This window comes from Camponotus vicinus, unplaced genomic scaffold (genome assembly GCF_025532165.1).
Source record: "Camponotus vicinus isolate PSW18456_S1 unplaced genomic scaffold, iyCamVici1.0 SCAF_4, whole genome shotgun sequence".
In the NCBI taxonomy this organism is placed as follows: domain Eukaryota; kingdom Metazoa; phylum Arthropoda; class Insecta; order Hymenoptera; family Formicidae; genus Camponotus; species Camponotus vicinus.
Window position 1 is genome coordinate 9,460,604 of NW_028141976.1, and position 11,509 is coordinate 9,472,112.

Here is an 11,509-nt window from a genome sequence, read left to right on the forward strand (position 1 = left end):
GTGTAACAATCAGCTGATTGCAACGTCGGACGGCCGGCGATCCGGAACAACTTTTCATTATTAAAATAACGTTATTTTAAGGAACACGTATTTCTGACGTAATTCTAAGACATTTTCTTCTTTACCAAAATTTTATTTAAAGCATAATTTTATGTTATAAGATAAAATAGTTAGCGACTCATGCGGTGATAATCACCCGTCGGGCGGTCAGCTGCGCCCGCGCTCGCGGCACGCCGCGCCGCTCCTGCCTGCCTTCTGTACCCGACGCGTGATTTACTAACTATTTTTGCTCATAATTCAAAAACTACGCTTCAAATCAAATTTTGGTAAAGGAAAAATTGTCTTAGAATGGTGTCAGGAATACGTCATTTTAAAGACATAACGTTTTTCAGGATCGCCCTATATATAAAGATAAATTGTGAATAAGTATAAAATTTTTTTAAATAATCGGGCAAGAATTTTTGTATTTGAATGTAAAATTTTTGAGAACAATCGAATATTCAGGTTTTTTCGATGACATTTTGATAATAACAATATTACTAAAAAAATACTAGTTTGAAGGCTTCATAATATTGCGCACATAATTAAAACTAGATTTTATAGTAATGATTAATCCAGTAATTTTTATTTTATATCTTATACAGATTATTTTCTCCAATTTCTCTTCAAACTGTTGAACATTCATATCATCTTCAATTAAGAAGATCATAGTAGGACTTATTGGAAAACCACTATCTCCAAGAAAAAAGTATGGCATTTTAACGTTACTTTCAGGAAGATTTGCAATCCCTTTGAGAAGATTTAATGTTTTTTCTTGCAGTGCCAAATGAATGTTAGAAGAGGTAAAAATACCACCATCACTATTGCCACCATACGAGCCAATATCAACTAGTGTAAACATATATTTGTAATCACATGCAGCCATCAACACAATGCTATGTGTTTTTTTGTAGTTGTAAAATAAGCTCCCGGAATTTGGCGGAACTTGTATCTCCACATGCTTTCTGTCGAAAGCCACAACACAGTGAGGGAAATTCCAATTTTCCAGAATACCAGTACAAATATTTTTCCATTCTTCTTCTGTTGGTAAACGAAGGTAAATCAGTTGTAATACCTTGACTATGACACCTCCGGGAACTTAGCCGGGCAACTTCGACTTTTTTAATTTTTTTTTTTAATCGTTTGTTGGTCGTTTGTCGGTGATTGTTGGCCTAATTTCAACGTTTGTTGGTTTATATTTTTTTTTTAAACAAAAAAATAAAAATTAGCGTGAAGTTAGCCGGAAAAATTTCATTTTCGTTCAAAAAGCGGTTAAATCGATACGCAATCAAACTTAAACATCTATATAAACTTGGCTGAAGCCTGGAAACCGCTCGAATGAGAAAAAAAAGAAGAAAGTTTCTTTCTCTCGACGTCTTCCTTAAAAAGTGTGGACGGCTTTTGCGCGACTCGTCTAACACTTTTTATTTTTACATAAAACTATGACGAGTAATATTGCATTACTTAATATTCTTATATTTTATTCGCAATAATTTCTCAATATTCTCGATATAATATGGTCAAAAGTTGCGAAACATTACATTTTAACTATGGTTTTTAATTATGGTTGAATTTAATTACATTTTCTTGAATATCTAATATATGTATAAAGGATTATCAGTTTGCACTTTAATTGCATGTCTAATTTCATCATTTGCAATATTGAATGTTAGTACTGTAAATATATGTTTAATTATTTTTGTCCATCATACAAATATTGATTGAAAACATTATATAAAGAGCCAGCCTAATGTGCTACATTTGCTACAAAAATTTAAATTAATGTTAAATTAATGTTAAAAGAATGCCAGAGTAATAGCTGAATTTTTTTCAACATGACATTTATTTATTATACGATGTACAAGATTACAATAAGTTTTATTATGATGAATTATCGAATTTTAAATAATTCTTTGTTGTATAAATGTGATGATTCGTAGAAGTAGATAAAAAAATATAGACAATATTATTACATAAATATTATATAAAAATTTACTTTATTATAATTCGTTATATCATAATTATATGTATTATCAAATCCGATCTGAGAAAAGCTTTGGCATTGATTAAAACAAGTTTTTTTCTTATTTTATTAGAATGTCAAAATAAAAATAATTTATTTTCCAATTTTTCTAGGCACTTCTTTGAGACAATATTTTTTTGTAAGTATTGCTACTGAAGAAACAATATAATGTATGTAAAATGCTTACAATTAGATTTTATTAATACGCAATATTAACTCGAACCCTTTGAATATCGTTTCTTAAACTTTCTTACGTCACCATGATCAGCATTAGCGATTACCATAGTTCCTTTCCTATAAGATACAATATGTCTCAATTGTGATATTTGTCATAAAATTTTGTAGTAATAAACTGTATTCATATTTCATAAAATATTCTTTCTAAAATAATGATCTTTCACTTTCCCAAATATTAATTTATGTATATAATATGTATATATAATATAATATTAATTTCATACTCCCATAGAAAGTGCATGATCTTTTAAGAACCTCAAAATCGGTTTGTGAAAGAAATTGACTGTATAAAACACCTTCACTAAACAAGAATCTTTCATTTTCCCACAGCTTAATTTGATCTACAATATAGTAGGTGATAATTGAGGCGGTTCTTTTTCTATCATTTTACTGTGCAGATATGTTGTTGCTAATAACTATATAAAGCAATATAGAAAATATTATTTGATTATTTATGTTAGATATTGATGTGAATAAAACGTAATCAATGTCATATCATATCCTACTATTTGAAAAGCAGTTATTCTACTCTTCAATATTTGTTTTCTGGGATCTCTTATTGTTTCTATTGATAAAATCAGATTTGGAAATTTATTATACATAGAAATATGTAAAGATTTAATTTTGTATATTGTATATCATATGGTGTATCTGTATGTGTATCAAAATGGAATGCGAAAAATTTGGAAAATGTACGTGACCTATAATATAAAAAGTAATAGATTAGATATGAAATATTATTCCTACTTACAATTAATGTGTAACAAATATATGAATAAAATATTTAAACTTACTCTGATGCATCTAAGAATCTAGAAGACTTCTATAGTAAAATGATTACTCGAACAAGAATAATTCGGTTCTAGAAGATCTGTTTCAGTTTTAGTATTTAGATCGAATAGAAAATGGCCATTATCTAAATTAATCTATAAAAGCAAAAGAGAGAAATAAGTATTAATAAAGAGACTTGATACAATTATAAAATTTAATAATGTACGATATCTTGTTATAAAGTAAGTACTTACATAGAGTGCGATAATTCCTGTTCATTCATATCATTAACATGTGCTTGAATATATAATACTTCTTTTATCTCAATGGTTTAAAAAAGATTGTGCTATGCTCTTTTTTTAAATTCGAATTCTGTAACTTTCAACTGAAAACAATTGAACATTGTACAATTTAACATTATATATAAGAATAACTTAATTGTATTAATTCACTATGTATCAGCGTATTGTATCACATATAGAAGAATTAGAAAACAATATATTTTAATTAATGCAAAACTAACTTTTGTACTCACTTATTGGACGGAAAGAAGAAACATACTGCTACAAACATATGCCACTTCTCCGATGCAAAAAGTTATGTCTACATTATTGGGTATCTCTATTGAGTCATGTGTTCTGCCACGCTCAGCTCCAAATATAAATTTCCAAGCAGCATAATCTCCTAATAAACATAAATCAACTTTATAAATCAAATAGCATGAGCTATATAAATGAATAGCTATATACATTTTTACTTAAATAAGAAATTGTAATATATATCAGAAAATACATAAGATACAAACCTTTCAACCTCTGTTTTCTTTTATAGAACCACGCATATGTAATTTTAACTTATTCCTAATTATATATTTACAATATTTACAATACGTATCAAACTTATGTGATACGAAAATGGAATGCGGAAAGGCTTCAGTCAAGTTTATATAGATGTTTAAGCCTAAAGTCGTAAGAAACAATGACATACGTATTGGGAAGAAATTAACCAATCATATTCGAGGACTGTTTAACCTTCAACTGTGATTGATCCTAACGACTTCCCTGGCGAAAATAAGAAACTTTATAAAGCGTTAACAATTGTTGAGTGAGGGTTTTCTGAGAGTTTATATGCTTTTCAAACTTTGTAAGAGCACTTACATAACGCTGTTGGGTTTTGAATGCTTATCAAACGCTGCAGTGTTGCAATTTTTGTTCTACAAACTCTTTATATAATGTTACATGAAAGTTTTGCAATGCTGAGGTAACATTTTTCAGAGTACGTTCAGTAAACGTTGATACATCTTCGTGTACAGAGTTTACTCAGACTTTTCAAACGTTTACGTTTACGCTATAACGTACAAACGTCTTTTAAACGCTGCAGTGTTGCAATTTTTGTTCTACAAACTCTTTACTAATCGTTTTTAAACTCTCGACGAACTTCCACAAACGTTCATGTAAACGCTAAACAAACGTCTCATTTTTGCCAGGGTTTTGTAAATGCGGTCTTAATAAAAGAGATTATTTTTCGTTTTTAAGGCAAATACCGAACCAACAAACGTTATAATTAAACCAACAATCATCAGCGAATGATTGCGTATCGATTTAACCGCTTTTTGAACGAAAATGAAATTTTTCCGGTTAACCACGCTAATTTTTATTTTTTTTGTTTAAGAAAAAAATATAAACCAACAAACGTTGAAATTAGGCCATCAATCACCGACAAACGACCAACAAACGATTAAAAAAAAAAAAAAATTAAAAAAGTCGAAGTTGCCCGGCTAAGTTCCCGGAGGTGGGTAGACCGGATGGAGGGTCGACCCCTGGAAGTTCGGCGGTATTGGGTGAGGGCAGTCGGGAGGGGGTTCGAGCTGCGTCTGAGGACGCTGTCGGGCCCCTTCCTGACTCGCAGGGCTCTACGGAGCCCATGTCGTCGTCCCCTTGAATGGAGTTTGTCTGGTGACGTCTAATGTAGCTATGGGGGCTGCGGCCATGCTCTCCGGAGAGATCCGGAATTGTTTGGTTCGTATACGCCCTCTGTCCATAGTCTGGTGTTGGTACCTTTTATCGTATGTTGGCGTGATTATCTGTGCCCTATGTTAGGTGTTACGTTTAGTATGTGTAAATGTGCTCCCCACCCTCGGGTGGGTTTGTCGTTGCTCGTTTCCTTATTGTTTCCTCGTGGTTCCTGCGCTTCGGCGTTTATGTCTGGGGAAGGTGCTGGTTGCCTTCCGTTCCGGGGAGCAGCGGGTGGGAGTGAGGGCTCCCACTCGCATTGCACGTCTCCCTGGGGACGAGGGGAGAATGGCTAATAGCTCGGCCGTTCTCCCTACAGACTCTCGAGTCAGGGTTGTGTGTGTAAGGGGGGCGACTTCCTTCGGGAAGGGTCCTCACAGACCAGGCTATAGGGTTGTCCACTGGATGTTATGCGCGAGCGGTTCCCGGTGGACGTAAATCCCTATCAACGGCCAGGGGCTATAGACAGGTTTTAGGGTCCGGTGCTGACATTTCGGGTCAGTACTGGGTGGTAAACCGACCCAACCCACGTGGGTTGGAACAAACCGGGAGTCCCCCACGACGGCGGTCAGTACCTCCCTCGGGTCTCACCGCCAAGTGCGCAAAGCATTTCCTGTCTTAAAAAAAAAAAATAAATAAAGTTCCCGGAGGTGACTATGACTGAACAAGTTTCATGAATAATGTTCCGTACAGTTGACTCTCCACATCTAAAAGCCAATGCAATGGACAATATTTGGTCTCCAGTTGCTAAGAATCTACAAAAAATAATTAAAATATATGAATATTATAAAACAAGATACTACCATAAAATATTTGCAAAAATAATATCATGCTACGTTTGTTTTATTCTTATATTTAATACTGCATGACAAAATAAATAAGTACCTCAGAGTAATGGCCAATCGTAGTTCTGGACTAAAAGCTCTTTTGTTTGCTTTCGCCAAAAAAGGCTTTGTCATATTTAATAAAAAGTGGAAAGTTTCCTTTGTCATTCGTACATATCGAAAAAACATATCAGGATCATCATATTTTAATTCGTGGAATAGATGTTCATAATCTCCATACCAAGGACGTTTTAAATTGATAGGTCTCACCACCATCCCCGATTCAACCATCTTTTTTTCCTCTTTTTTAATAATGCTAATAAGCACAAATAAAAAAGAGACAAAATTAAAAAATCTTCATTATCATCCATGTATGATCCTGTCTTATTATGTGTAAAGGTGGAAGCAAATAAAATTACAGGAGCCATAAGCAGAATGCAGAAGTCATAGCGCATGCGCTATGATTCTGAATTCTGCCTATGGCTTGTGGATTTTCAATCTACATAAAAATACATAATGCATAGCCACGGGCATAACTCACTGTAGCCGGTTTTAAAACGTATCGCGTTATCAAGAAAAAATAATTAAGGACGAATATTACACATTATATTTATTAACACGTAAGTATTATCACTATTTAATTATCCATGTAATGAAAATACAAACTGATAATGATCGTATATAATTATTCGTGTAAATTGTCCCAATTTCATAAATATATTATTTTGAGGTTAATTTGATTTTGTGTGCACATTTCTGAAATTGTAATTTATTGCAAAATAAACGAATCTTCTCATAATTTTCGGTACGTTTCATATATAGTTTAAGTAAAAATTCATTATTGAAACATTCTCTTAATTTGATTAATTTTCTCGAATAATATTTCATTATTTTTTATATATCATTGAATATTCTTCATTCATTTTGATATTTGATGTTTGTGCTGTTTGGTCGTTCTTTAACATTTTTGCAATTAGTTCTTACAATTCTAAGTGTGATTTTAATTCGAGAAGACTGCATTGGATTGAATTACATTTCTTTTTAGAAATGGATGATTTCGATTTAATGTTAATTACTCTGGTCTACATGGAAGCACTTTTGGTGCAACGTCGTAGAGACCGGATCAACCGTCGTCGCCGTCGCCGTATCTGGGTACGACCAATTAATACAAGAAGAAGACAGCAAGGAGCTTTTTATAATCTTTTTCAAGAAATAAAAAGAGATCAACAAATGTTCCATAAATATACACGTATGACATTGCCAACATTCCAGCACTTGATGGACATTGTTAACCCAAGTTTAATAAAACGAAGTCCACGGGCACTTGAACCAGAGCATCGAATTGCTTTGACATTGAGGTATATATGCGGATCACTCGTAATTTAACAATACATATGTGTAAAAACAATTTGGTAATTAATATTATAATATTGATAATGATGTTACAGATTTTTGATTGGTGACAAAGTTCCAACAATTGCTTTTGCCTATCGTGTCGGTCTATCAACCGTACATAAAATAGTTAAAGAGACGTGTGACGTATTTGGAAGACTTCTTAGTCCTATCTATCTACGACCTCCTTCGAGAGAAGAATATTTGCAAATTGCTGAGGGTTTTTGGAAATTATGGAATTTTCCACATTGCTTGGGGGCAATAGATGGAAAACATGTCGATGCTCAATGCCCCCCGAATTCTGGTTCGTTGTACTTCAATTATCATAAACGATACAGCATCGTGCTTATGGCTGTGTGTGATTACAACTATAAATTCACTTTGGTCGATATTGGATCCATGGGGAAAAACAGTGATGCGGGAATTTATGGAAACAGCGACTTGAATGTGGAGAATGGAATGCTGGATATTCCAGAAGGAACCAGTTGCTTAAGCGGAACCGATATACAAATGCCTTATTTTTTTATTGGAGATGAAGCATTTCCCATTGGAAAGCATTTGATGCGACCATATTCTGGACGATATTTGGGGGAACGCAAAAATATATTCAATTATAGACTTTCGCGAGCCCGGCGTATAATAGAAAATACATTTGGAATTTTGGCAAAAAAGTGGGGTATTTATAATAGACCGATCGCTGCGACTCCTGAAAATATTAATAAATATGTTTTAACAACTATATGTTTGCACAATTTCTTAAGGAACGAAGAAGGTAATATTATACAATTTGAAAACAATGATGAAATTATTGAAAATAACGAAAATGGTGTAGTATTTGCGACACATATTAGGGACAGTCTTTGCAATTATTTTATGACTCCAAATGGAATTGTCGATTGGCAGTATGATTACGTAACGAGAGGACAAAATCAAGACTTCATCTAAACATTTCATCATTGATTACACACGTGTGTTATATTGTGAAATGTAATGTTAATATGTATTTATTATGTAAATATAAAATAAATAGTACAAGATTTTTTAAATATTATTATTATTATTATTATTGTTATTATATAATAATACCCATATATTTTATTACAAAACTTAATACACACAACTTAATAATAAACTTAATAATCACAACTTAATAATAAACTTTATAATCACAACTGAATAATAAACAATATCACAGTATTCTTAAAGCAAGAGTATTACATGTACGTATAAACATAAATTATATATTTTATTACTAAAATCGTTTTACTCACAAGTTTTCCTTTCTCCACAAAATTTGCATGATTTCTTGTTTTTTTATCTGTTTTTCTTTATTATCCATTTGCTTCAATTCTGCCATAATCAGATTGCAAAATGAAGTATCTAGATCATTCTGCATTTGTGCACCATATTTTTTAGAATTTAAATGTTCGGTAACTGCTTTATTTAAATTAATGAAAGATATTTCGAAATCATCGTTTTCACATTCTTTTTTACCGTCTTTTTTAACTGAGATATTTGGATTAAATTTGCCTTTCATATATGACGGCTTTTTGAAAGTGCAAGTAGAGCTCGTTGGAGAAAGGTGTGAAGAATTAATAGGTAATCCAGCTAACAATGAATCATGTACGAAATCGTTCGTATTACTTTCTGATGTCGAAGAAGATGCGCATGACGCATCATCAAAATTGCTGATAGTGGATGATGTTTCTGACATTAGGGATTTTTTTAATGGTGAAAATGTATTATCAATTTGTACCAATGGAGTTCTTTCTTCTTCTAGAACTTGTTTGCCATGCTGCACCCAATTCGAAATTTCTTTATTTAAATCCTTGTCTTTCGAATCAGAAATATTAGAACTTTTTTGACTTTTGAACTTGATATTGGTCATCGAACTGAAATCATATTATATTTGATTAAATTTGCGAATTAATAAGAATGTGGTAAAACATGTCAATTAATTCTCCTTGACAAACACAGATAATCGAGAAAAATTGAAATATAAATATAATAAATATAATAAATCTACTTCTAGAATTATGAATTCTGATTCTATCATAAATTTCAGTAAAATCTTAAGTTCTTTAAAATAATAATGTTAAATAATAAATTATAATGATCTACACTGTATAGTGTCTCGCTAATAAGATCATAGAATCAAAAGTAATGAATTCTTACTTCCTAGTTTTGACAAATTTGTCAATAAATTTCATAGATTCGAAGTATATAAATCCTCGTCTTTTAGAGGCTCCACTTCCACTAGTCGTTTCATTTTGTCTCTTCTTTTTTTCTTTAGAGAAAGATTCTCTCAAACGAATCCATCGATTGCAGCAAACGTCAGCTGAAATATATATTAAATATATAAATTTAATAATCGACTAATTGATTGAATTCAACTTCAGTACAAATGCATGTTAATGAATTGAATAGTTCATTGTTAATATTGTTAAACATTAAAAAATAAAACTTACGAGGCGTGTCTAAAATTTTAGATATTTCTACCCAAGAGTTCTCTTTTTTTATCACATCGCGATAATCTTTGGAACTACTGTCATATAGGTGTGGATAGCCTTTCACAATATTTATTAACATGTCATCAAAGGTCCTATTTTCGTCATCCTGTAACATCACTTCAGGATTTAAGTTTTCATTTCCTTCATTTTCGGACATGTTAATATTATTATTATGACAGTAATCCATGTGATCGTAGGCCATGAGGATTGATTCTATAAATTTAAAGCATTAAGCATGAAATGTACCGAAAATTATGTAAAGATTCGTTTATTTTGCAATAAATTACAATTCCAGAAATGTGCACACAAAATCAAATTAACCTCAAAATAATATATTTATGAAATTGGGACAATTTACACGAATAATTATATACGATCATTATCAGTTTGTATTTTCATTACATGGATAATTAAATAGTGATAATACTTACGTGTTAATAAATATAATGTGTAATATTCGTCCTTAATTATTTTTTCTTGATAACGCGATACGTTTTAGAACCGGCTACAGTGAGTTATGCCCGTGGCTATGCATTATGTATTTTTATGTAGATTGAAAATCCACAAGCCATAGGCAGAATTCAGAATCATAGCGCATGCGCTATGACTTCTGCATTCTGCTTATGGCTCCTGTAATTTTATGTGCTTCCACCTTAAGAGAGAACAGACCTAAAAATGAAAAATATAAATATATATTTATTAAATTACGATGTAAATACATATTTAGTAGAACATATTTAATGGAACATATTTATATAGTGTTTTTTTATTAAAATAAATTTAATTGCTTTATTTAAAAAATATTTACCTTTAAATATAATTCCAGTAACAAAATATTTTACTCTTTATACGCCACACAGTTCACTTTTCACACAATTTTGCACTTTCCGTGTCGTAACTTTGAGGTTAAAACCTTATGTCTTATGCACAAGCTTGTGCGTTGCTGTGTATTACGTTATGGCTTATGCTTTATGCATAATGCATTATGCAAAAGTGTGTGCTGCGGCCTTTCATCTTTACGGATTTTTCGACTATTTATGCATTATGCTTTGTGCACTATGTGAGATCCGCAGAATGAGAAGGGAGGATGGAAATGAAGGACTCTGATTGATTGATTTCCTTATGCTTTATGCATTATGCGTTATGTAAAAGTGTGTGCTGCGGCCTTTAGTGTGTCCGTTTTTCGGGAGTTCACAGCTTGCCTGCTAGGTTCGCTGCGATCTAGAAGTCGCATTTAGACGTATGTTAGAGAGAGAACGACTACTGCCGTCTATCTCTGTCTCTCTCGCTCGTATTGCGACCTCTAGTCGAAAAACGGACACACTAAGTAAGACCTCCCTCACCACTAAAAAAGGCCTGAGTTTCCAGAATAACACGGAAAACATGTTATTACAATGGGATATTTTGATTGGCTCACGCTGGTGACGCGACGCGTGACGCGCTCAGTGGGAACGATCCCTTACGACTCATTGTAGCAGAGGCCTAAAGGCCATCACACACAAAATTGCATAGCATAAGACCATATGGACCAATGAGCATCGAGTATTATGTTATATAAGTCAATATGGCGATTTAATACTCGATGCTTATTGGTTCATATGGTCTTATGCTATGCAATTTTGTGTGTGATGGCCTTAAGGCCGATTCTACAATAGCTGTCGTAAGTCGGGTGTTGTAAGAGTTGACCAATCGTATTCGATT

The 11,509-nt window shown here is 32.4% G+C and overlaps 1 protein-coding gene across 4 annotated transcripts; it reads right to left on the reverse strand.

Moving 5' to 3' along the window:
* Window positions 1-2,019: 2,019 nt before the first annotated feature.
* On the reverse strand, window positions 2,020-11,414 carry LOC145970395 (uncharacterized). 4 transcript variants are annotated; one of them, XR_014438419.1, is made up of 9 exons: window positions 10,617-11,414; window positions 5,968-6,222; window positions 5,774-5,837; window positions 3,876-5,699; window positions 3,606-3,754; window positions 3,325-3,455; window positions 3,094-3,225; window positions 2,524-3,000; window positions 2,180-2,356 (listed from the first exon to the last, which is right to left on the reverse strand). XR_014438419.1 is itself a non-coding variant. In XM_083097168.1 (5 exons), the coding sequence occupies exons 3-5, from the start codon at window positions 9,885-9,887 to the stop codon at window positions 8,566-8,568; spliced, it is 909 nt and encodes a 302-aa protein (XP_082953294.1). In that variant the 5' UTR covers window positions 9,888-9,914; window positions 10,240-10,477; window positions 10,617-11,400; the 3' UTR covers window positions 8,345-8,565. The 4 variants fall into 4 exon arrangements, 2 of the variants coding, with proteins under 2 accessions (XP_082953294.1, XP_082953293.1); XR_014438420.1 differs by lacking the exon at window positions 2,524-3,000 and having other exon boundaries at window positions 2,020-2,356; window positions 3,876-5,837; window positions 10,617-11,380; XM_083097168.1 differs by lacking the exons at window positions 2,180-2,356; window positions 2,524-3,000; window positions 3,094-3,225; ... (3 more) ...; window positions 5,774-5,837; window positions 5,968-6,222 and adding exons at window positions 8,345-9,190; window positions 9,474-9,636; window positions 9,767-9,914; window positions 10,240-10,477 and having other exon boundaries at window positions 10,617-11,400.
* Window positions 11,415-11,509: the final 95 nt, after the last annotated feature.

Bases quoted from the DNA above. Each gene is read 5' to 3' on its own strand.
- LOC145970395 (XM_083097167.1), bottom strand. From the start codon at position 10,010: ATGGCCTACGATCACATGGATTACTGTCATAATAATAATATTAACATG. The intron at 9,637-9,766 runs GTAAGTTTTATT...TATATATTTCAG, and splicing joins TAAAATTTTAGACACGCCTC to CTGACGTTTGCTGCAATCGA. The intron at 9,191-9,473 runs GTAAGAATTCAT...ATATGATTTCAG, and splicing joins AAATTTGTCAAAACTAGGAA to TTCGATGACCAATATCAAGT.